We start from the raw sequence: 25,527 nt of genomic DNA on the forward strand, positions 1-25,527 counted from the left end.
ATCATTGATTAGTAGAAGTTTATGTACTTTTGTTAAATAATTAGATACTTGTTTATTGTTTTGCAAATTCTATACTACTGTTACTATGTCACTAGGTATTTTGTTTTTAATAGTAGTGCCTAATCATTCCAAAAACATACTTGAAAAAAAATCGTAGTTTCATTGTTAACATGTTACATGTATTATGTATATAAATTTTGTGTCTTGATAAAACGTTCGCTTATCACTGAAAATTATGCATGTTGATCTCGTATTATGAAATTTCAACTATCTGGGTTTGTTTTTATCCTATGAGCTCTGTTTAAGTTTTAGTATATTTGAAATTTTGGATATTATTACATATTAGCATTTTTTTTTTCATTAGGATATTTGCAAGCCTAACATTAAATAAATTAATGAAAGTATAAAGAATTGACAACTATTACATTTATATTATTTTAAGTTAGATTCTTATTATCAAATAGTAAATCATGGATTGTCTACAAAACGCTAGATTGTATAAAAAATAATTTCACTTAGCATGCATGACAGTTGCAAAGCCTCAAAGCATGTGTGATATGTTTTTTTAATCACACCGTTCAAAAATATTTCTCCGATCTTTTTACTAACGAAAAAAAAAAAAAAATGTTTCAAGCACTAATACAAAAGACGGAATGTCTAACAGTCGTAACGATTTCTTCTAAAAAACCTTCAAAACTATAAAAAATATTTAAAAACATTTCATTACAATTTATTCATTAGCTCTAAAGCTACATTTAATTTAAATTAGAATATTAGTTTCATCTTTCCACGCTTGTTCTAGTCAAAATATTATTTTGCTCTAAAATTATAGTGATTTCAATATTAATATTAGATATAAATATCGTTACCAATAAATATTTTCTTCGTATAACGCAATTGTGCAGTAGCTTATTTCATGTACTGATACATAAACGTTTTATTTAAATAGAATAGTACTGCACAGTTATGTAGATCATGCAAGGCTTCTCAAATTAGATCAATTTAGTAAAATAAGCTTTTTTTCCTGGCCCTACCTACCAATGCTCTTGTAGTTTCTCCGCAAATTGAGCATTAGATCCATTGGTTGTTAATTCGGGAAGCTAATTTCTAAGGTTGGTATCACATAACAGTGTTGACTGTAGCGATTTTACGTCGCTGCGTTTAACAACCGCAATAGCAAACCCAATGTATCGACGACAGACACACACGGACTGCAAAATAGATATTAAAAGACACTGGAAGTGTAGAAATAAAAAACTTGTCAGCATTGTCATGTGATAACAATCGCTTTCTAATATTTTGAATTAACCAAAATAATGGAAATATGAATACCACTTCCCAATTTAACAACCTTTCTTTTCCCTCGTTTATCTGACATGCAGAGCTCCTGTCTTCAGCTACGACTCACTCAATGAATTTTTTACTAACTGGGTTCCTTAAGGAATATAAACTATTAACTGTAGATATAAATGCAATATTGAACAGAATTCTGTTCATAAACACTGCCAATAAAACACCAAAGTTCATATGAAAAAAAAAGCAATACTCGTACTATAAAATGTTATATAATGTGACTTAAATGTTAAATATTGTAGAAAATATATCTAAATTACAAACAAAGTAATATTTTTTGCCTTACGGAACCCGCGAAAAGGTTCACAGTCATTTTAAAAATAAAACTTAGGATAGATATTTAGCAATTTTATACAATAATTTAATGATTAATTAGCCGATTGTTTATTAAATAGCGAAATGATAGAAGTTTTATATCATTATTGAACATTTATTTTTTTTTTTTAATGACTGAATCGTATTTTCTATAAATGCAGAATTTATGCTGTAAGAATAATTTTAGGAAATAAAGTCAACAATTATAGCGTTCTATAAACCTGACGCGTTCTCTCCCAGCAATCGAAGCGATTTATTGCAATAAACGGTGCAGTATGAAAGAACCTAAACAGTCGCACAATCTGCATTTATAGAACAAGCAAAATTGAAACACGTAAAGTAATTTTTGAAAATATTTTATTAATTTTTTTCTCGGAATCGATGATGTTCGACTAATAATAATTTTAGATGATACAATAACAAATTTTTGTAATAGAATAATTATATTGGTATAAGTGACAATTTTGTCAATATTATGTAGCTAAGCTAAGGCGTACACTGTTACACTTAAGCGCATAATGTAATGAACACATTTAGATCGCAATCTTTACATACAATTCTAGATAATAAATAAAAGCCTAGGTCTAGATTCGACGTAGTATTATAAAATTATCTGAAACGAAATTCTAAAATATTTGTCTAGTGACTAGTACATAAGTGAATCGTAGATGTGATTTTAATATATAATATAGTTCAAGTACAAGCACGTTCGTTTAAAAATTTTCAAATGAATATTTATTACGTTATTCGATTATAACAGAATAATATTTATAGCTAATTTATACATTGTTCGATGTAGATTTAAAACCGAAGGCAATTTATTCTTGAATACAATGAGTCTAAGATTAAAACAGTATACATAAAATTGTATGAGATATTGCCATATGATAAACGTATATTCCATCGTTAAAACGTCTTAGAAAATAATAGCGTCGCGAATATAGGTTCATAGTTTACGATATTAACGTTTTTGTTTTAAAAAATATATGTAGTCGTTGTATTACATATTTTATCGTAGTTGTATGTATATATATTAGATTATACTGCTTGTTAGGGCCAGTGCCCTGTGCCGCGGTGTGGTAAGGAAAACTGGGTACCCGAACGCTAGTTAATAAATGGACTGTATTTTCAATATATCGCATATTACTATAAATATAAAAAGACCGGGAGTCGGAGTTTAAATACCGCTAGTTTTTTTTTTTTTTTTTTGATTTCGAGTTCATCATATTATAAAGTAGACACTAGACAACAGAGAGCAGTTAATGACGATTTTATCAATTTACAATAAAACAATAATAGAACAATATTGACGAATCGATTTAAACTGACATGTGTTCTAGCATACTCGCCAGAAGAAAATGAACTTGGCGAAATTTCCATTCTTAATTTAATAGAAGGAGAAGCTACAGCCACGCAATCTAGCAATAATAATGATAATTCAAGGTGGACTTTAGTATCCAAAAATAAAGCGTTGGCTTAAGATACTCGGTCAAATATCCGATTAGGTCTTTGAAATCATTTCGAAGAGAATCATTGCATATACACAACTTATTCAAATAAAATTGTTTGTATAAGATTCCGCAATGCTTGAAAACAAGTCGTCGAGCAATGCGCCCTGCCTGAGTTAACATACGGAGCCGAGATGTGAACACTATCGAAGGGACTGGTCCACAAGTTCTAAGTCGTTCAACGTGCAATGAAACGGGCTATGATTGGGGTTTCTCTCAAAGATAGGATTAGAAATGAGACTATCTGCGAGAGAACGAAAGTAACCGACATAGCCCACAGGATTATCAAGTTGAGGTGTGGCAGTGGGCTGGTCACTTGTGTCGCAGGACTGATGGCCGTTTGAGCAGACGTGTCCTGGAGTAGAGACCTCATCGTAGCAAACGTAGTCTGAAACGTCCTCCAACCCGCTGAACCGACAATCGACGTAAGATTGCCGGTGTTGGCTGGATATGGATTGCGGAAAACCGGGGTGTCTGGCGCGAAATTGGGGAGGCCTATGACCAGCAGTAGACTGCCATAGGCTGAATTGATGAACAGTAAAGCGGCGTATTCAAGTTGTATTTAAAAACACTAGACACAGTGTAGATACAATAATGTAATATAAACTTGTACAGGCCCACATAACATAAAATATCTACCGAGCGTGAGCCGAAATGACTTAAAACGTCTGTTTATATTTTTAAAATATTTTATATTTAAAACATAGTTTAAAATACACACATGTGTCTTATTCCTATCGAATCACATATAATTGAATTTATATTTTCATTTATTACTTATAAGCATGCCAAATTATCGAGAAAGCTTAGCTAATATTGCAACTAGTAAATTTTTTTAATATTTCTGTTAGAAAATTCAAAAAGTAGAATAAAATTTCTGGCAGAAACTTTTGATAACGCTGCCGCAAGAGTATCGTTATATTTAGAATAAATCAATCGATATATTATAACCTGTGTGGTTACGGCATTAAAGAATATAGCCACCCCCTCTCTTCCCGTGGGAGTCGTAAGAGGCGACTAAGGGATAAACAGTTCCACTACCACCTTGGAACTTAAAAAACCGACCGATGGCGGGATAACCATCCAACTGCTGGCTTTAAAATACACAGGCCGAAGACGGGCAGCAGCGTCTTCGGTGCGATGAAGTCAGTCCTGCGGTCACCAACCCGCCTGCCCAGCGTGGCGACTATGGGCAACACACATGAGTTCACGCCATTTTTGGCGTGAACTTGTGAAGGCCTTTGTCCAGCAATGGACGGCGACAGGCTGAAATGATTATGATAAGGATGACGATATACATATATCCCCGATTATACACCATATATTTATCAAAACACATGTCCCAGAATGCGAAATTCACTATTTGTCAAAATTGAGTCCATATGCCATAATTTGTCTTAGTCTATTTTTGTCTAAATTTTAAAAAACGCTATAGATTTTGTTAAATAATAATGCGTTATTAATAAATAGTTCGACAAAATTCACGCCTTAAATTCGTATACCTACTTTATTTCAGTCATCATAAAAAGCTAGAACCAGACATTTACGATTAAATAATTATAGCTCTTATGCATAAGACTGGCAACCGTTTAAAGCCATATTTATCATAACAATATAATCAGAAATATAAATTATAAGCAAATCGGTGTTAATTATCACACAGCTAGTGGATCTATAAGTAGATGCGATTTTATAAGGAAATATTAGTTAAGTCTGTCATTCGAAAATATGTCAAAATCTCTATGTCGATTTACCAATCGAACGATTTAAGTTAATCGATTAGTAGTAAGCCTATTTTCAAAACGACAAACTATCGTAATAGCATTATTTTGCTAATCGTATAATTAAGGTATGAAATAAGTGTACATATATAAAAAAAACGGTGATAAGATGTTCATACTAAATTTATAAGGACTATAAATTAAATAATGTACAGTGATTTATAAAAAAGTAAGATATAGCAAATTAACATGCCGAGTTACGCACAAATAACAATAGAAAAAGTACATATTATCAGGCGTTCGTGGCGATACTTTGTAGGTAGAACATAAAAACAATATTGGAGAAAGTTTTATTTCATACGATTACAGGATCTCTAACAATATGTGTTGTTTCAGAATATCCACTATTAAAAATAATTATAGGAAAATACTTACAGAAATGTAGCTCATTATTATTGAATGAGAAAACTAATAAATAAATAAAACTTAAATACAAAGGGCAATGGATATTACAATTTAAAATAATAAATTTTCAATATCCAATAATTACGATCATCGAACTCATTGCCAGTCACGGACTAAAATTCTTTTATATAAAAACTTAATCAGAAAACGTAAAAAAATATATCCCGTGAATGAACCTGTGATAATGCATTAGATTGCGTGATTATAATGATTGTATTCATTATGCTCAATCGAAATACAAAATTGAGAAAATAAATTCAATCACAACCATCAACTAAATTAGTTTTTCACAATAAAAATAAAATAATAAATAGAAACACATTTTTATTCCAATTACGTGGAAAGCACTAGAATCATTTGTATTGTAAGTTAGTCTATCACAACAGCTAAAATGTTTTTTTTTTGTCCTTTACTTGTATGTGAATATCGACGATTTTTATCATATTGAAGTTAGCTATAGTGACGTCATTGTATCTATCTCAGAATTTAATAATAGCCTTAAGCTTTAATATAAAATGTATCGTCAAATAATAACTTTGTCCTTTTATATTCTAGCACTCATTTCTCTATTTCATATATCACACCTAACTTACTAAACTTGCCCTTAATATAACATTAAGTCCAACTAAACTAGGTTATCGTAATTCATTAAACTCCAAAGAAATATATGTTTTTGTAGTTTTTATTTCTTATGTAGGTTTTAATAATTATATTTACCTTCATAGTTGTATATATATATTTCGCTGGTAAGTTATACATTAAATGACAAAATCGCTCAAATCTTAGGCTTTGATTTAAAAAAAAAGCAAATGATTCGTTATTAATATAAAATGTTTTCTATCGGTTACTATATATATTTAATAATAATAAAGTCTCAATATATGAATCATAGCACCAATTAATGCATTCAATACATAGTTGTAGGTTGTTAGAATTTACTCAAATAGTGTTATGGTAATCGGTAATGTACTTGTAGTAATCCTAGAGGAAGGTAGAAAAAAATATATTAACATAAGTCGGTGGTCAGAATTATCATGACGTAGAGAAAGCTCAAGGTGGGTCGGATGATGCTACGTGTTTATTAGATGATTAGTTGTGCCTCGCGATTCGGCCCGCGTTAGTTCAAGGAAAAAACGTACAATATATTTTTAAACCATTGACTGACACCGGAAACGAAGCGACGCGGCAACGTGTTATTTGATTTGACATTGACATTACCTCCTAAGTTATGCGTCCAAATTAAATGCTACAAGAGGCAAAGTTTATCTTCGTGAAATTTACTTTATTCATATTCCTGGCTAATAGTAATACAAGAAAATCACATTTTCATTTTTTGTGATCATTAATTCGTTACAGAGTTATTTTAAAACTTTTAAAACTGTGACATCTTCAAAGATATTCGTTGAAATTAAATTATGTCTAAGACAATTTTGTTCAAAAAGAAACTCGTGATAAATAAGGTATTCATTTCTATGAGTACATATATCATATCTATAAAACCACCTTCGTAAGTAATGCGTTATTTACGAAGGTCGTTTTTTTTTTTTTTTTTTTAATGGCTATTAATTCTATCTTACATAATTTTTGGATACCTTTAAGCAGCGCTCGCAATGTATGGCCTCAAAAAATATTTTCGTTACATTTCTTATTTATCCTCAGTTCAGTTCAGCTCTTGAGAGAGAACATACAAACACGAAACTCTTCCACATTATGATATTAGTATAAGATAAGATAAAGAGTAATAAGGCATATTAATTTTTTTTTGCAAAAAAGGAAAATATTTTGTCATCTATATTGGGAATTTTGAAAATTCTTTCCTTTCAAAACATAGCAGTTAAATTTAAGTGATATTTTAATGACGAAAAGACATGAATATTAATATAAGTAGGATGCGTCTAAATAACCATCTAATAAACACAGCTCGTTTGAGATAAATCTTCACATTTATTTCTGCGATAAATTAGTATGTAAGCGCCTTAATAAACAATTCTTCAAAAAAACTTTTATACGCTTTATTAAAAATTTAAGATATGTTTATTTTTATCTGTAAACTATTAATGTATTACCTATGTGCTAATTTTTACCGATATTTGTGTGATAAATGTATTTTTGCTTTTTCACTAAATATTTATTACTTGTATCGTTTGTTGACATAATTAGCAAAACTGATCGTTTGAGTAATAAAGGCATCCTTAATGTGTAAAATTATTAAAAATGATAATTCGTATTTTATTTTATACCCTTTCCTATTACTATTAAATATACTTATATCCAATCAGGATTGGGACAATGTTTTCCGCAGTGTCGAGCGGCGCAGAACAGTAATATATAAACAATAAAAGAACAACTTATTTAAGCACACTAATAAGAGGAAGTTGTGAATTTAGAATAGATATTTATTGAAGTAAGACTTCTTTACACATGCTTGGCTTGGGGAGTAAGCTGGTGGACGCGCGACGAGAGCTTTATGAAAAGTGAGATCGGGCGAACAGTAATTGGGAGAGATATATAAGTTAGTGAAGATAGAAAGAGTGAGAGTTAGGTTTCGTATATTACTGTAAAGGCAACTTAAGAAGCTTCACTTCAGTCGTGTGATCTAAAGCACGCTCATTTTTTTTATAAACTATAATTTCTTTGTAATAAGCTTTTTTCAGTGGTCGTCGCTTAAGTGGCTAAAAAAGGGATTAAAATTTTATACGAAGCTATCTTTCATATTAGCAATGAATGGCGTACATTTTAAATTCTAAATAGGGATGATTAAGTATTTATTCAAAGATAGTTTGAATTTCATGTTAATTTAATGAAACGCCTTTTGCGGAATTCTACCACTACATAGTTCTGCTATTAATCAATTCAGCTCTAAGAATACATGATTCCTACATGATAGCATAATATATGGGATAGCATTAAAGTTACTAAGCAAAAGAAGTCAGGCAAAATCCAGCTAATTAATAAATAGACATTAAGGGAATAGTATTTTATTCATATACATCACAACATACAATATTTTTAAACACAAACATAACATTTTTCATCTGGTTGAACAATTACTTCTTTTGGCCTTGAATTTTTCCGGACGGAGAAACGATTGTTTAAAATCCTTTTGTATATATCTGGAAAAAAAAAATACATCGTCGTAAAAAAAATATCATCAGAAACGAAGTAAGCGTTTATTTATCAGAATATTTAATTGGTTAATTTAATGTATTTTCATATTTTAAATGCCGTTAATGTATTGAAATTGATAAATGCCGCAAATAAATTTGTGTTCAAGTACGTCTAAAGATTTTTGTTGATTGTAACTGGCGCTCTGCTCTGTATAACAACTTGGAATCCCAACTGATATCATAAATGTGAATGTAAGTTTGTTTATTACGCTTTCACGCGAAAACGACTCAACCGATCATCATGAAACTTTGTACACATATTCTTAGAGGTATTTGAAGTAACATAGGATACTTATTATGAAAAAAAAATATTTTTTAGGAAAAAAAAAAATGTCAAAAAATCTCAAAATTTAGCTACTTCAACGCCATCTAGCAGTCCAGTAATGAAGTTCCAACCCTGAGTACTGTAAATAATACCGTTGCACTATATTGTCGACGCCGACGGTCACGTCAATATTCAATCCAATTGATTATAGTTTCAGCTATTCGGGATTTTTCTATATTTATTGTTATTATTTTCTGTCATTATATTATATATGTATAATATTATAAATTATAAATGTGAATATAAGTTTGTTTGCTAAGCTTTCACGCGAAAACTACTTAACCGAGCATCATGAAACTTTGTACACATATTCTTGGAGGTATTAGAAGTAACATAGAATACTTTTTATTAAAAATTCAATACGTGCGAAGCCGCGGGTAAATGCTAGTGTTTGTATAAATTGAAATTTACTTTTAAACACATGACAGCCAATAAAAAATATATGTTAAAATTTGCATATGGTGTTTCATTATTTGTATTTATATCCTATCATCATTATAATTATATCATATATTATATTTTACCGACGATATCGTCATCTTTGCGGAGACGTTGGGTGATTTAGGCCAAATGCTGGCCGGCCTAAACGAGTCCTCCCGACGTGTCGGTCTCTGTATGAACTTGGACAAGACGAAAGTTATGCTTAACAACGAAGTCATACCGAGACCGGTATCGGTCAAAGATACCCTTCTCAAAGTTGTTCAGGATTATATTTACCTTACCTAGGACATACTATCCAACAAGGCCGCAATAACTTTGAGAAGGAGGCCGATAGGAGGATTCGGTTGGGCTGGGCGGCGCTTGGCAGGCTTCTTCGAGTCTTCACTTCCAAGATTTTGCAATGCTTGAAGACAAAAGTCTTCGAGCAATGCGTCCTGCCTGTGTTAAAATACGGAGAAGACACGTGGATACTGACGAAGGGACTAGTCCACAAGTTTAAAGTCGCTAAACGTGCAATGAAACGGGCTATGCTTGCGGTTTCTCTCAAGGGTAGGATTAAAAATGAGACTATCCGCAAGAAAACGAAAGTAACAGATATAGCCCACGGAATGCAAATTGAAGTGGCAGTGGGCTGGTCATCTATGTCGCAGGACCGATGGCCGTTGGAGCAGACGGGTCCTAGAGTGGAGACCGCGTCTTGGCAAACGCAGTGTGGGACTCCTTCAGCCCGTTGGACCGACGATCTACGTAAGATTGCCCGTGTAGGCTGGATGAGGATTACGTAAAACCGAGATGTTTGGCGCGAACTTGGGGAGGCCTATGTCTAGCAGTGGACTGCAATAGGCTGAACTGACTGGATGACTGAATGATTGACTGAATCATTATAAATGTAATGAAGCTACTTCAGCCCCTAATATCGCTTTCTCTTTCCTCATGTAGGAGAAGGATCAGACCTTAATCCACCATGCTGCGCTGGCGGATATATTCCCTACTATGAGTACCGATCGCTGTCAGGTGTACACGATAACAACCGGGACCGACGGCTTAAAATGTAAGTAAGTAAAAAATATATATATATTATAATTCGACTGATATGCGTATATGTAGAGCATTGCATCAAAATGTCTTAAAACATTTATAATACGTTAAAAACTTAAAACTTTAAATAATTTTAAATTTCCATTATTATATGCATTAAAAAAATTAAAATTAAAATTAAAGAATTTTAAAACTATGCTTTTTCGTTAGTTGAAGTCTCAAAGATGTCACGATAAACGTCGGTAATTAGTATGACAAATTTTCTGATTATATCTAAAAAAAATATTACTATTTGCAACACTTTCAAAAAACACTGTTACTCCTTCTGTTTTATTTCCTTTCAAATAAATAAATTTTGAAAACTTCTAGAAGCGAAAACAGTTAAAAACCCTTTTGCAAAAACATCTGTATTTATGCCTCAAAAACAGAATTTTTTAATAACAATAGCATACACATGTACGTATACCGATGATGAGGGTAAAATTGAATAAAAAGGTTTCTTACCTTAAAAACGATAAACTGTTCACAAAAAATCTATTAAAATGCCCTGATATGATCCGGTGCAAATCCATTTTGATAATTATCCCACATTTTGGCATAAATATTTTCTAAAGCTCTCGTGTAGTGATTACAATCGAATAGTGTGCTATCCAAGCGTGCTTTAAATATCTTACTCCGAATATATTTACGACTGAAATGATAAAAAAGTCAATAGTTATTATTTAATAAATGAGGCCAAATACAAATTACATAAAATTTGGAAGTGTGCGGATAGGGAAATATAATATAAACCTATGAAACTACTTGAACTAATTTAGTTTTAATACTGTCTTGACACACACACACACACACACACACACAAACACACACACGCACACACACACACACAAACACACACACACACAAACACACACACACACACACACACACACACACACACACGCGCGCGCGCATTCGCACACACATACATACACACATACTCATCGGATTCTAGCAGAAATCGTAACTATCACAAAATCTGACGATAAAGCATTTCGTCGAAACGCAGTCATAAATATTAACCCAACCTAACCTAAACTAACAACAAAAATAAAATGACGTATAATAATTTTATTAAGTCTAAATAATATCTACTGAAATAACTTTACGTATTTATAAATGAGAAGAGCTTCAAAAGTGAAAATGCCTGAAAGTCATAAAAGATGGCGTTGTTTGTTTACGTCGGCGCGGCGTGACTGCAAGTTCAATGTTCATTCGAAAGTGAAAGTAAAACCTTTGTATTGACTCGTGAGGCTCGTCTACGTACGACCTTTTATAGTCTATTGTTAAACAATTTTAGTGATAAAAGTACAAAATACAATTATAACTTACACTTTTAAATACCGTGAATCAATAATAATTTTAATAATTACAAATTTATCGATTGTCTATGTAGTAAATTATATTATACTGTTTAAAATGATAAATAGTAAAGCATTAACAATTAATCAAAAGCAGTTACTTTAGTACAGTTACTTATCAAAATGAAATAAAATCGAGTATTGATTTTAGTTTACAATTTATAAGAGAAGTCAAAATTAATTGCCACTTAAAGTTGTGAGTAATATTATGGACAGTGTTTAAAATTTTTAAATGTAGTAAGTTACTTTAAGACGTATTAGTTTTATTTTAGGATGAAAAAAAAATAAATAAAGAAAAATGATATTGACATTCGTAATATACAAGGGAGAATAACAACGAATTTTACTAGTATTCCATCTTTTTAGAACGAAGTTCCTTATGGGGCGTTTTACTCTAACCGGAAAATAACGTCCATAACGTTAAATTAAAGCGTAAGATTGTTCTGTATAGTCATGTATGATGGCTATACAGTGTCTAGTGTATACCCTAGTGATGACTGTTATTACGAGTCCTCCCAGCGTGTCGGATCATGTATGAACTTGGCCAAAACGAAAGTTATGTTTAACAACCAAGTCATACCGAGATCGGTATCGGTCGATGGTACCCTTCTCGAAGTTGTTCAGGATTATATTTACCTAGGCCATACTATCAAACTAGGCCGCAACAACTTCGAGAAGGAGGCCGACAGGAGTATTCGGTTCAGCTGGGCGGCGTTTGGCAGGCTTCGTCAAGTCTTCAATTCGAAGATTCCGCAATGCTTGAAGACAAAAGTGTTCGAGTAATGCGTCCTGCCTCTGTTAACATACGGAGCCGTGGACACTGACGAAGGGACTGGTCCACAAATTTAAAGTCGCTCAACGTGCAATGGAACGGGCTATGCTTGGGGTTTCTCTCAAAGATAGGATTAGAAATGAGATTATCCGCGAGAGAACGAAAGTAACCGACATAGCCCTCAGAATTAGCAAGTTGAAGTGGCGGTGGGTTTGTCATCTGTGTTGCAGGACCGATGGCCGTTGGAGTAGACGGGTCCTGGAGTGGAGACCGCGTCTTGGCAAATGCAGTGTGGGACGTCCTCCGGCCCGTTGTTGGACCGACGATCTACGTAAGATTGCCGGTGTAGACTAGATGAGGATTGCGTAAAACCGGGATGTTTGGCACGAACTTGGGGAGGCCTATGTCCAGCAGTGGACTGCCATAGGCTGAAGTGATGATGATGAGTGATGACTGTTATTATTATTGCACTACTATTATTATTATTATATCATTCGATAATTATTATATATTTTCATAAATCATTGTAAATATAATAAAGGTTTTAAGATAATTATAAAGTAGTTTGTTTTAACGATAAAAATCATAATAAAAAATGTACCCGAATATATGTTTTCTTTAAATAGAATAAAAGTTTAAAATAATATTTTATAATAAGGAACTTCGTTCCTATCTGGTGTCCTACGACACCAAACGGTTTTTTGTATACTTTATTTCTTTATCTTACGCAAAAAAGTTTTTAATCACTTGAGGTAGGTAAATAGTCACATTGTGACAAGCAATTAGTATTGTCTAGAGGCAAAGGAAACGTGTCATTATATCTAAACATAATGCGCGACCGTAATTACAGTAAAAACATTGAATCTGCCAAAGAAAAATAAGTTTGTATGGAATAACAAGCTTTTGCTATTTGTTTCGCAATTCTGAAAAGTAATTAAGTCAAAAATACATATATAAAAAAATAACACAATATTTAAAACAGTGAACCAAATAACGATAAAAAATATTTTTGTCGAAGAATTAAATACTGACACACGTTTCAAATTCATGATGACCTTTTATATATAACACCAATTATGTTTCAAATTCATGATGACCTTTTATTTATAACACCAATTAATTGGTTTGACCAATTTGTTATTGAAAAAAACTTACTATTGATCATTAGTTCCCAGTTCCACAGCTATCGCTTCGTAATGTTTTCTATTTTTTGCTATAAGTTCCGGACAATTTAGTGCTTTGAGTTGTGACGCTGCAACCCTGTAATTTTTTGTTTGATGTTTTTATATTTGAAGTTATATTAAGATAATAATTTAAATAAATAATTTAAAAATAATACCTTGACGCTAGAGTTTCTCCTGGTAATGTAATTACAGGTATACCAGCCCATAAAACATCCATAGTAGTCGTATGACCATTACATAAAGGCGTATCTAAGCATAGGTCAGCTAACTGCCCGCGTCTTACGTGTTCCTCTTTTGAAGCAATTTTAGAAAATATAACGCGGCCTGGCGATATTCCTGAAAATGTTATAAAAACATTCAGATATAAGAATCATATTTGCCATGAATATCTAAGACGTCGTTAATATTAACCTAAACTTCGAACGTATTTTTGTAAATTTCGTTCCCCTGCAACTGGAAAACTTAAAAGCCAGAGAACACTGTTTGGCACTTTTTTTAAAATCTTAACCCATGTTGCAACAATTTTTGGATCCGTTTTGTATAATTGGTTAAAATTGCAAAATACTATAGCTTCGTCAGGAAGTCCATATTGTCTTCTCGAAGTAAATATTATGTTGTCATATATTATTTCCCCTGATGCAATCTTCTTATCAACATTGATCATAGATAAACCATTGTCGATTATCGTTTTATTTACGCATACCTGTAAAAATAAAAATTTATTGTTATTAATTGAATATTTATGATTTAAGAAAGAATAATATACAACTAACTACACGTTATCATGTTTTACTCATATGATTAAAAATTATTCATTTATTTCGTCATTCAGCAACGGAGAAAAAATAAATTCATTAAACTAGCTACAAGTTATTATTACAAGAACAAATAGAATATCCCTTAAAATCTTCAAATTTTATTATTCGCAATAACAAAAACTTAATTTATTAAAAATTGCAAATTAATATTTAAAAAATACCTGATCTTGTTTTGGATTTATTGTCGATTCAAGCACGTCCTTAGGAATGTCTACTTCACTTATTATTACATTTATTGGTTCTAAATTTTCATAGGCTACAATTTCTTCGTAATATTTTACATCAAGATATTGACTCATATTAATACCTTCCGCTGCATTTATTACTGCCACATTATCATTCGTGTATTCTTCATCTTTAATTCTAACATTATATCGTTTTTTCAAATGAGGAAACATTTGTTTATGATCCCCTACAAAGTACGTGTATGGCATAAAAGCAAACTTTTCACTAAAATCCGCAACTGCTGATAGAGGGCTTGATACTTCGTCTGTGATAAAGTAATCCATGTATTCAGCGCCACTAGTCCCTGGATAACCAAGCCACATTACTTGTATTGGTGAGGGTTTTAAAGCAAATATTTCATTTCTCGCCCCCTTTGTATAACCATTCATATTAACTAAAATATTTATATTGTCGCTATGTATTCGTCTAGCAGCTTCAACATTACACGGAATAAGAGATAAATCAATGAAATGTTCTGATTCCTTAATTATTTTACTACGGAATGTGGTACCATCGTCTACATTTAGAGCATAACAGAAAACTTCTACATTTGAACGACTATGCAACCCTGGTATCGACTGCATCAGATGTGACGTAGGGTGGTTACCAAAATCACTACTGACGTAACCGATACGTAAACGTCCTTCGAGCTTTGTATTATGTTTAAAAGTGATTGAAGTGAGCATAGTTACTTTATCTAAATATAAATCAGCATGTCGGGCGGCTATTTCCTTCCTTGCTCTGTTAGACAGTGGATATAAGATGGAATGATGAGGATGTATAGAGGATAAATTATCACTATTGTATAATTGATCTTCGACTATTTCAACGACTGTTTGCATACGTTCTTCGTAATAGTCCCAAGCACAAACAATTTGTAAACAGTGTGCCAAGTTACAATAAGCATCGGGAAAATTTGGTTTTATTTTCAAAGCAATTTTGTATAAGGCAATCGCTTCGAGAATGTTTCCCATGTCTTTGTATATACTAGCCAAATTACAATGAGCGTCAGCGAAATTTGGATTTAGTTCTATGGCTTTTTTAAAACACATCAGTGCTCCTTGGCTATCTTGCATTTCTCTCAAGGTATTTCCCATATTACTATAAGCATCAGCAAATTTCGGTTGAATGTTAATCGCTTGTCTATAGTGATATAAGGCATCACTTAGTTTACCTGTAAAAATTTAAACATTTATTATTATATTATTATATTTCTATTAGGTGACTGCTGTAATTTAATTTCCACGTCGATATATACTGAAATTTATCATTCCAACAAAATTGTTGACAATTGTTGACTAATATTGACTGTTAACAATATTTATCAACTAGAATAAAATCAAGTTAAAGTCTTTGTAATAGTACTAATGTAAATAGAGTACACATAATCTTATAATTCTATTAATGGAATAGACTGAAAATCAGAAATAGAATCTATTGAAAGTCAAATATACAATCAACGAACCAAACTATTTCACTATTAAATGTTTAGTATAATAATATAATTTTTAGAATACCTTGTTGCTGCAAAAGTGATGCCAAATTACTATGAGATGCTGCAAAATTTGGAAATACTTCCAACGCTCTCATGTACAGATTAGTGGCTTCTTCAATTTTTCCCTGTTCCCGTTTAACATTACCAAGATTGTTGAGAGTGTCGACATGTGTTGGACATAACTGTAGAGCTTTATTGTAACATTCTTCTGCTTCGTGGACGAGGCCCTTCTCTTTGAGTGCATTAGCGAGATTACAGTATGCATCTGGGAAATTAGGTTGGAGTTCTATTGCTTGTCTGTATGTGTCAATAGCGAGATCTATGAAGCCTTGTTTGTAATACAGACACGCTAAGTTGCCATAAATTATTCCGTTGTTTGGCGTCAACTTCAAAGATGTGAGGTATACTGCTATTGCTCTGAAATAATAAACATTCTTTAACATTTTGTCGATGAGTTATGTTCGCTTAGATTATTTATCGTTTGTTTCAAATGTTTAAAGGTATTTTAAAGATAAAGTCAGAAGTTCAGAGGCATTCTGTGTTCAGTATATTTTACCACATCATTTAATGATTCTATCATTTATTATGTAAATTAATTGAGTTTAGAGAGAAGTAGTGGTATATTTCTCTCTAAACTCAAGTTTTGTGTCACCATCTTTTATTTAGAAACTTAGCTATTCCTATACTAGTTTAAATTCTTACTTCAACTTTCGCTAAGCCGCGCATAAGTGAGCTTTTAAACTTAAAAATAATCTCACATAAACATCTTTCACTTACTTCGTTATTATGAACTTATTTATGATTATTGAACAATATTGATGCAAGCGAAAATCGTCATTTCTGACTGTACCTAAGCCTCTTGAATTAATTAATGTTACGCGGTTCAGATACGAAAATCTCCACCGCGTTAATTGAAAACAAACTGATTTCGTGAATACAATTTCATTTTCAAATTATTTACGTCGAAAATGTTTTACGATTTTTTTTTCTTATCCTATGATGTGTCTCAATTTATAAAATAGAATAGAAATTATGGTCTCAAATTTTATTACTTATTAAATATTTATCGTGTTATCATAATAATCGTTTTAAAAAGTTTATTTAGTTTGTATAAAAAAGTAAAGATCAAATTTATACACTATTTTTAAATAACTTAATTTAAATTGTAATTCAAACTCTCGGTTTTAAAATCTTTTGTCAAATGTGGTTTGTTTCCAAAGACACATTTGTATACTCATCAAGATAGAAATCAACGCTACCAGTATTATCAACGCTACCATTGTTGGTACTATCCTTGTTTCAGCTCTGGACAACAAAAGGTTATTGAGAACTAACTTCAAAAAATTACCACAGCAGAACATAAAATAAAACTATAGTTACATGAATGACTTTTTTTAAATAATAAATAAAATTTTAAAAATAATCAGCAACAGCCTGTATTTACATAAAATTAAAAATTAAATAAAATTCTGCGAAAACGCTTCGATGTGAATGAATTATAAATTGTTAATTAAATTTCAATATTTTGTGTACTTATTTTATAAAAGATACTAGGTGTGCCCTGCGCGCGTTGGTACGCTTTTTTGGTCTTACCAAGTCAGAAACCTTTGCGGGCTCATGCACAATACTACTGAAGATCATGACATGATCAAATGCATAGTTTACGTTTCTATAAAACACATAAAGACAAACATACATTTTTATATAGATTTAGTGTGTGATTAGTATATTTTGAGTTTCAGATTAAGAGAAGTGGTGTATTATAAGATTTTTAATAGAAACATATTATAAAAAACTTTTTTTTTTCAAAATTTGGTGTAACCCAACTAGAGGAGTACCTCAGAAAACCTCACAGCCAAATAATACTAGTCTTATATAGTTTAGTGATCCTTTAGTAAGTGCGATAGTCAAAACTTCTGGAGTCGCTGCGTTCGGAGGCGGTTGGATTTGTTACATACTGTAGTATGGTATATTACTATGGTAAACGCTTATCGTTTTGCGGACTAAATTCATGTTTTGTCCAACTAGTTGTAGAAAAAAAAATTGCGTGCGTACAAAGTACAGTAGTAAGTAGTACAGTAGTAAAAAAAAAAAAAAAAACGAATTGAAAGAAAAACAAAAAGCCAACGTCACGCGGTCCCGCGTCCGGTTCCCAGGCGGTCACTCATCCAAGTACTGACCGCGCCCGACGTTGCTTAACTTCGGTGATCGGAGGAGATCCGGTGTATTCAACGTGGTATGGACATTTAAAAATTCGTAACTCGTGACGCTGTGACACGTTTGATCTGTAAAAATTTTACCCACCAGGCGCCTAAAGAAATTTCCCTTAAAAATAATTCAACTACAGAGCTTGTCAGATAATTTTACCAGTATCTCAAGCATAAAATTAGACCTGTCATAAAAAAGATACGGTCACCGAATTTAATAATAATCACAAAAAAAATTTCAGGACACATACGACGTATGACTAAAACTAACACAGCAAATCATTTCTATTATTCACAAAGGAAAACATTAGACGACCCATTTTATTCACACATATTTTCATTATACCATAGTCTTTGTGAACAAGTTTTCATACGAACAGGTAATGTTTTTCTTGCTCGAACAAATATTTATTATTATTTATTATAACGCTTCAGCTCCTACTGCTGGGCATAGGCCTTTTTCTCTATATATGAGAAGGATTAGTGGTTAATCCACCACGCTTCTCCAATGCAGATCGGCAGATATATTCCCTACTTTGAGTAACGATCGGGTGTATATGATAACAACCGAGACGACGGCTTAACGAGGCCGAGAAAAATGTTTCTCATGTGCTGGGATCGAACCCGTATACGCCTGCGAAACAGCCACAAACCAGTGCTGTGACCGTTGCGCCAACGCGTCGACTAAGTGATTATTATATAATATAAATATAAACATTTATGTTCTACAAAATCTTTGTCGTATTTGATTATTCATTTCATAAAAATAAAAATAAAATTGTAATCGTAGAATACTTGAAAATGTTATAACTAATATCATAACACTAACAATATACACATGTAATTGAATTTCCTCAGAAAGGCCTCACAAGCTAATTGTTCTTATTACCGCTTACTTATTAGTTACAATTATCACAACTAGAATGCACCAGCCACCAACCTATTTGCATTGAAGTCAGTCAAACTATGAACGCCCACATACTACACTTTCCGTTTCGCATATTTTTAAGCGACTTCCAAAATAGGTTATCAATTCGACTGTATTTTTTTTAATATATGTTACCCCAGAACTTTTAACCACCCAGGACCGATTTCAATAAGTTTTTTTAATCAAAAGGTTATGTGGTCCCATTTAAATTTTATAAGTAATAAGTATTTTTTAAGTTATATCTAATAATCCGTATTTACTTGACTATTTTTTCGTTGACCTACGTTTATTACACTGTATAACTTTTTACTGAGTAATACTTATAAGCTAATACTTATTTTGTAGTTCCGTTTAAATTTGATCGATATCTGATGTCTAATTTTTGAGTAATTGTTGATAATGCGTAGTTACTTGACTATATTTCGTTTATTTTGTGTTACTTGTCGATTTAATTAAAGTCGGTTTTTTTTTTTAATTTGCGTGCAAACACAATTATGATAGAGCCGTTCTAACTCAATTTTTTGTTGATTCAGTCAGTACATCTCACTCCCGGGAATAGGCGTCTTACTCCGAGTAGTTATGGGAATATATCCGACCGTTCTCCAATGCTAATACTATGCTCTTCTTCAATACCATGATTAACAATCACTATCAAGTATCTATGATGACTTAATATTCAAAATTAATACATACTACGCTCAGTAACAGTCAGTAAATTTCGATCAAACAATTTATTTTTATCAAATTGAGCGTTTTGTTTGCATAAAACATAATTAAGTGAGATAAGTATACCGAATCAATAAAATTACAGATATGTGTAACAGGTACCTTTCAGGTTATTAATAATTAGTCGATAGCTGTCTTAACTCAAAAATTCAAAGGCGAATGCTTAACGTGCTTTTCTGTTGATAAGTTAACCAGAAATAAGCAAAACAAAGAGATATTTACGAACATCGATAATTGCAATGAAAATATGTTTGCATTTATATTTAATAACGCAAAGCAATCGTATTTACTGTGTGTAATTCAACATATCGATGTTTTATTTGTGTTTAATTTGATATCCGTCAGATTTTCACGATATACGTGATTGCGCACCACTATGGGTTTATGCTTGATAACTGGAGATATCAAGATAAGCAATAATAAATAGGAAAGAGGGGGATTTCAAAATTTCCCATATGTTTTAAATTATACACAATTTTATTAAATATCAAACTGAAAGGATATTAATTAATACGAAATGTCTCGTGAAAATGCAAATTGTATGGTAAGCAGGCGCCACGCTCAGCAATCTTGTGTTTAGCTCTTACTTAGGCGCAGACATATGTCAACTTAACTTAGGATAAAGCAAAGTTCCCGATTACCATATTTTGATTATTAGATATTTTTCGTCTCTTTAGTCGGGTTTACTGAGTTTAACGTTTATTGTAAACTAAAAGCAAAGCTTCGCAAGATGTTTTCATTTTTTGACACGTGTATGGACGGACATATATTTTGCAATGCAATTATTACTCTTGATGCCAAAAATGCCTAAGATACAAATCGTTCAAAAGTGAAAATTACTTGTCGTTGCTACAAGTTAGTTTTTATATTTGACGCCGGTGCTCTTTCAACTAGAGGCGATTTTATCTACGATTTTAAAGGTCATTTATTGAAAATATAGTTTTATATTTTTAATTATTCGTTACTTATTATTAATAACAAAATGTTGAGTAAATAATCACTACAATATATTCGTAAATCACCATGTTAGTTTTATTATTTAACAATTCGTAATAACGACGATTCTCTTCCACTTGTTAATATTATTTTCTCTGCAGATTTTAATAACTTTTTAATCGGTAAACATTCGAGACACAATTCAATAAAAATGCGAATATCAACAGACATAAGGTTGCTTTATAACAAATTTTTCAGCGTCAGTTTGATTGCTCTCGATTAATGAATTACTTTTAACATCAATAATAATTGCATGTTTCAATAATGGCTGATATTATTCAAACGATTCAGAATTTATTTTTATTATAAAAAAAGTTTTGATTCAAGTCTTCTGTAACGTAGTATTTTTTATCTTGAGATTATTTTTGACTGGAAATATATCATTGTTGAATGAATCGTAATGACATAATAACAACTCATTGAATTAATTAACAATTCGTTAACGATGAAATCTAACTGTTTATTGTTTTATTCAAATATGGAACAAATTTCTGTCCAATGACCATTGATTAAATTTTACTTAAATTATTCGGTATACAAAATAATAAAATTTTAATTTCTACAAAATATTAAATTAATTTCTTACATTTGTTTATTTTTTTATTCAAAGATTCGTTTTCAACTATTTTAAAAACGTCTTGTTGCTAAAACATATACATTAATATTGCATTGTTAATTTCGCTTTAAAGGGCATTTGCACATGTAAAATTAGATATTAGAAAAAATATTGCTTAATTCATATATAAATTATCGCCAGCATAAAAAAATACTTTAAAAAAAATTAAAACTTGCCTCTTGATTTTATTTTTTATCCAATCAATGCACCCGTTTGGTAAATCAGTTTGAGATAGCCGAGGCGGTGCAATGTTGATGACCGTGTACACAACCACGCATTGGTAATCCATACCGTGGACATGTCCCGGCGGGCCCGCGTCGCTACTGACGGTGTGACGGGACGCACGGAACGGTACGGGACAGAACGTCACGACGCGCCCGCGCCGCTGCCAACCGCTACGCAAGCCGTGACCTTCACGTTTATCGCACGGCGAGAATATTTCACGCGTTCTATTCACGACATCTTACGACAATTTTTTTTTTAAATATATTTAAAGTTTGTAACAATTAATTAAAAAAAACATTGAATCGATAAATTTCAATTTTAACCGCTATGTGTAATAGTTTGTAATGAACGTAATAAAAGTTTGAAACAGTCGTTAAATGTTTACGTGTAATAAAAGTGCATTGACGGCGCGGTGATATCGATTTGAGAAAACGGCGCGGCGTGATGACGCGACGGGCGCTACGCGACTGCGGTCGGCCGCTGGGCTTTCCCGCTCGAACCTACCGTACATTCGGTATCGATAACATCAACATTTCGCATATCTACAGTTCTACACTTTCCTAAGCTTTTCTTTCGTGTTGACTCGAGACGTTCCCCCAACGTTTTCGATCTCGACTGTACTCGCGAAAGAACTTTCTGACCCTTACCAGTCTACAAAGTATCAAAGATCACGAAGGTGCAACCCACTCTGCATCTTTAATGCCTTCTTAAATATTTAATGAAAACATGTATGAAAATAATAACAAAGGACGAAATGTTTAACTTTAGAACTTTTCTGGAAGTTTCAGTCATTATTTCAGCGCAGTGATGCATCATCATTCTTATTGTTGGCTTGCTAATTACAATTTTTACTCAAAGTATTTCATGTACAATAGCAATAACCGTTACGTTGAAACAAATTATTTGAGAAAATATTTTTAATAATACCATTTTATCGTATAATAACACAACCTAGCAAATATTTTAATTTCACTTAAGCGTAGGGTTTAGACATTGAAATATAAGATTTCATTGTTATCGTAACTTTTTTCATTAAAATATTTTCTGAGGTTGGTACGTAACGACAGGCGATTCTTTTGCAATTCGAAATTAATATTATAATATTAAAAAATGTAAACTCATATAAATTTTTTGGATCGAAAGTAATAATAATAATTTATACATAACGAAACAATATTTGATTACTCGGGAATAAACGTATATAAATTCAAAACTTAAGTATTTGTTAAAGTGATTTTATTGGTACGAAAATTTTATTGCAGCATTCGTTTGAGTAATTTTATTTTTATTTTCTTATTAAAGTGTTGCCTGAATTTTATTATATTTTATTGGAAATATACTTAATAGTATCTCATTTTCAAATAAATGCCTAGTTTATTACTTTCCTATAATGTTCAAGATAATCATGAATCTAGATTAAATAATTTTTTGAGAGCTATTTTTCAATATAAAAAGGGTCGACTAATAAATAATTAATATTACTTTGATAAATGTAATATTCTTGTTGAATTTTTTAATTATAAAATTAAATGCTACATGTCGATATTATGTATATAAAATTGTTCCGTAATACTAAACGAAGAAATATAAATAAACGAAAATAGATTTGGAAACAATTTATTTTCAATTAGAATTATTTCATTTTGTGCGTAATTGCATATTTTCAAAATAATTATTTTGTTTACCTCATAGATTTCTTCTCTTTTATCATATTTTATTCATGTAATAGGCGTGTTTACCTTTCTTTATTGATTAAAAAAGGATATAAGATTACCCATTGTCCAAGTGAACGACAGAACGACTAGACATGAGAAAATTAAGTGCCTATTCATGTTACTCGACTATATAATATGTTGACACGTTAATTCCACCTACGCAACTCGTTTAGCTCCTACTAATTTTTGTTTTATTTCGACCATATAATGACAGCTAACGATTGGTGGGATACGTTCGGATATGCTAAAAGAGGCTGAGTTAGTTTCAAAATCGCTTTTCAATTGTTATTTTACAATTATAATTACACTAGCAATATCCGTGCCAATAATGCGCACTGAATAAGTATAACAATTGTCCATCATGTTGATGTTATTTCAAAATTAAAGCCGTTATACGAGTATATATAATTTTATAAATTAATTAATTTACGAAAACAAAAGCTTTAAATTTTTTTTAGTTGCTGATGTCGGTAAAACAAGCCATTATCTATAAAATGATATATAATTTATGTTCAGTAATTATGGCGATTTTTTCTAAAAAGGGAGGCAAACATCTTAACCTTAGCGTTTTAATAATAATATACCTATATGATTTAGAGAAGTTATAAAAGTTTTTTTTATTAAATTATTATTAGTTTATGTAAATATTTGTGTTCGTGTATCTGTATGTATTTATGTGAGTGTATTTGTATGTATATGTGCATATGTATAAATATATATAATATGTATTTTTATAGTTATGTCTGATAGTACATATTTTACGCTCTACTGTACGCCCCAATTCCCACTAACAATTCTAGTCCTTTGCCCAAAGATAGCCTGGAAGAAATTACTGCTTTAGCGATAAGGCCACCTGTTGCAACTAATGCAACTTTATTATATTTGTTTACGTAATTAAATTTTTGTTACTTTTTGTGTTGGTGGGTAAAAAATGTAAATAAATAAATAAGGTTCATGTAAAGCCTTAATCGATTCGGAATATAGATTCTGCAGAGAAGAATCGTAAAGAAATTCCACTTACTCTCGTTAAACAACTGTCAATTCTTATAAATTTTGTACGTTTGTATAAAAACCCACCACTACCCAAAATCTACCCAACAATCCCCCAGTAATCTTAGTCATTAGCATAATCTCGAACCAAATAATGCTATAGCTATAAACATTTCTCAATGCAAAATACTAAACAATAATCGTACGTTTTATAATTATTTTAATTTACTTGTATATCTGTGTACAAGAATCAATTACTTATCGAATCTCTGTCGTCAGATACCTATTAATTTTAAGAGTAAGACAGTTTACATGATAAACGCCATTGACGAAAGCTATTTATATGTACTAAACGTGAACTTAGAGTAGTCGTTAGGTAGGAAATAGCTACAAGTGCCAAGACATTGAAAACGCAGGCACGTTTGACACTGACATTGTCAATGCACCTCGACTGTGAGAGTGTTACGTGTTTACTAATTATAATAACTCGTATCGAAACGTTGCCTTAATCGCAGCCGGTTGCGGGTTGAAAACTGCGTAACCAAAAGTTAAATTTGTATGTAGTTTCTGTTTGAAAAATCGAAGGACAAACTGCCGTTTTCGGTGAAATTTTGAAACATTCGCCATTCTGAAATAAATGACGTGGCATGAAAACAGTTTGGTATTTTTTTTTACATTGTGACATTTATAGGCTTCCATAAAACAGTACGTTAAAATAACAAAATATAATTTTATATTTTGTTATTTTGTTATTCTCAGTTTCTTGTGAAGCCACTTAAAGTTTTCCTCGGTACAATTAAGTTGAAAATTAGTATTCCTTTCAAGGAGAGTGATAAATTTAATGAACTCTAATGAATATTTAATAAAATAAAACTTCTAACATTCTCTAGGAATATA

At 31.5% G+C, this 25,527-nt stretch overlaps 1 protein-coding gene across 1 annotated transcript; it reads right to left on the reverse strand.

Moving 5' to 3' along the window:
* Positions 1-8,324: 8,324 nt before the first annotated feature.
* Positions 8,325-22,027, reverse strand: LOC123668467 (UDP-N-acetylglucosamine--peptide N-acetylglucosaminyltransferase 110 kDa subunit-like). The gene is made up of 8 exons (XM_045602198.1): positions 21,877-22,027; positions 16,250-16,644; positions 14,669-15,906; positions 14,101-14,392; positions 13,845-14,025; positions 13,661-13,765; positions 10,838-11,024; positions 8,325-8,475 (listed from the first exon to the last, which is right to left on the reverse strand). Exons 1-7 carry the CDS (start codon positions 21,987-21,989, stop codon positions 10,871-10,873), a joined length of 2,478 nt encoding a protein of 825 aa, XP_045458154.1. The 5' UTR covers positions 21,990-22,027; the 3' UTR covers positions 8,325-8,475; positions 10,838-10,870.
* Between the last annotated feature and the right edge of the window lie 3,500 nt (positions 22,028-25,527).

This window comes from Melitaea cinxia, chromosome Z, assembly GCF_905220565.1.
Source record: "Melitaea cinxia chromosome Z, ilMelCinx1.1, whole genome shotgun sequence".
NCBI classification, from domain to species: domain Eukaryota; kingdom Metazoa; phylum Arthropoda; class Insecta; order Lepidoptera; family Nymphalidae; genus Melitaea; species Melitaea cinxia.

Excerpts from the sequence above, each read along its gene's own strand:
- LOC123668467 (XM_045602198.1), bottom strand. The coding sequence starts at position 21,989 with ATGGATTACCAATGCGTGGTTGTGTACACGGTCATCAACATTGCACCG. Across the intron at positions 16,645-21,876 it reads ATAAAAAATAAAATCAAGAG|AGCAATAGCAGTATACCTCA; the intron begins GCAAGTTTTAAT and ends TTATTATTTCAG. Across the intron at positions 15,907-16,249 it reads ATCACTTTTGCAGCAACAAG|GTAAACTAAGTGATGCCTTA; the intron begins GTATTCTAAAAA and ends AAATTTTTACAG.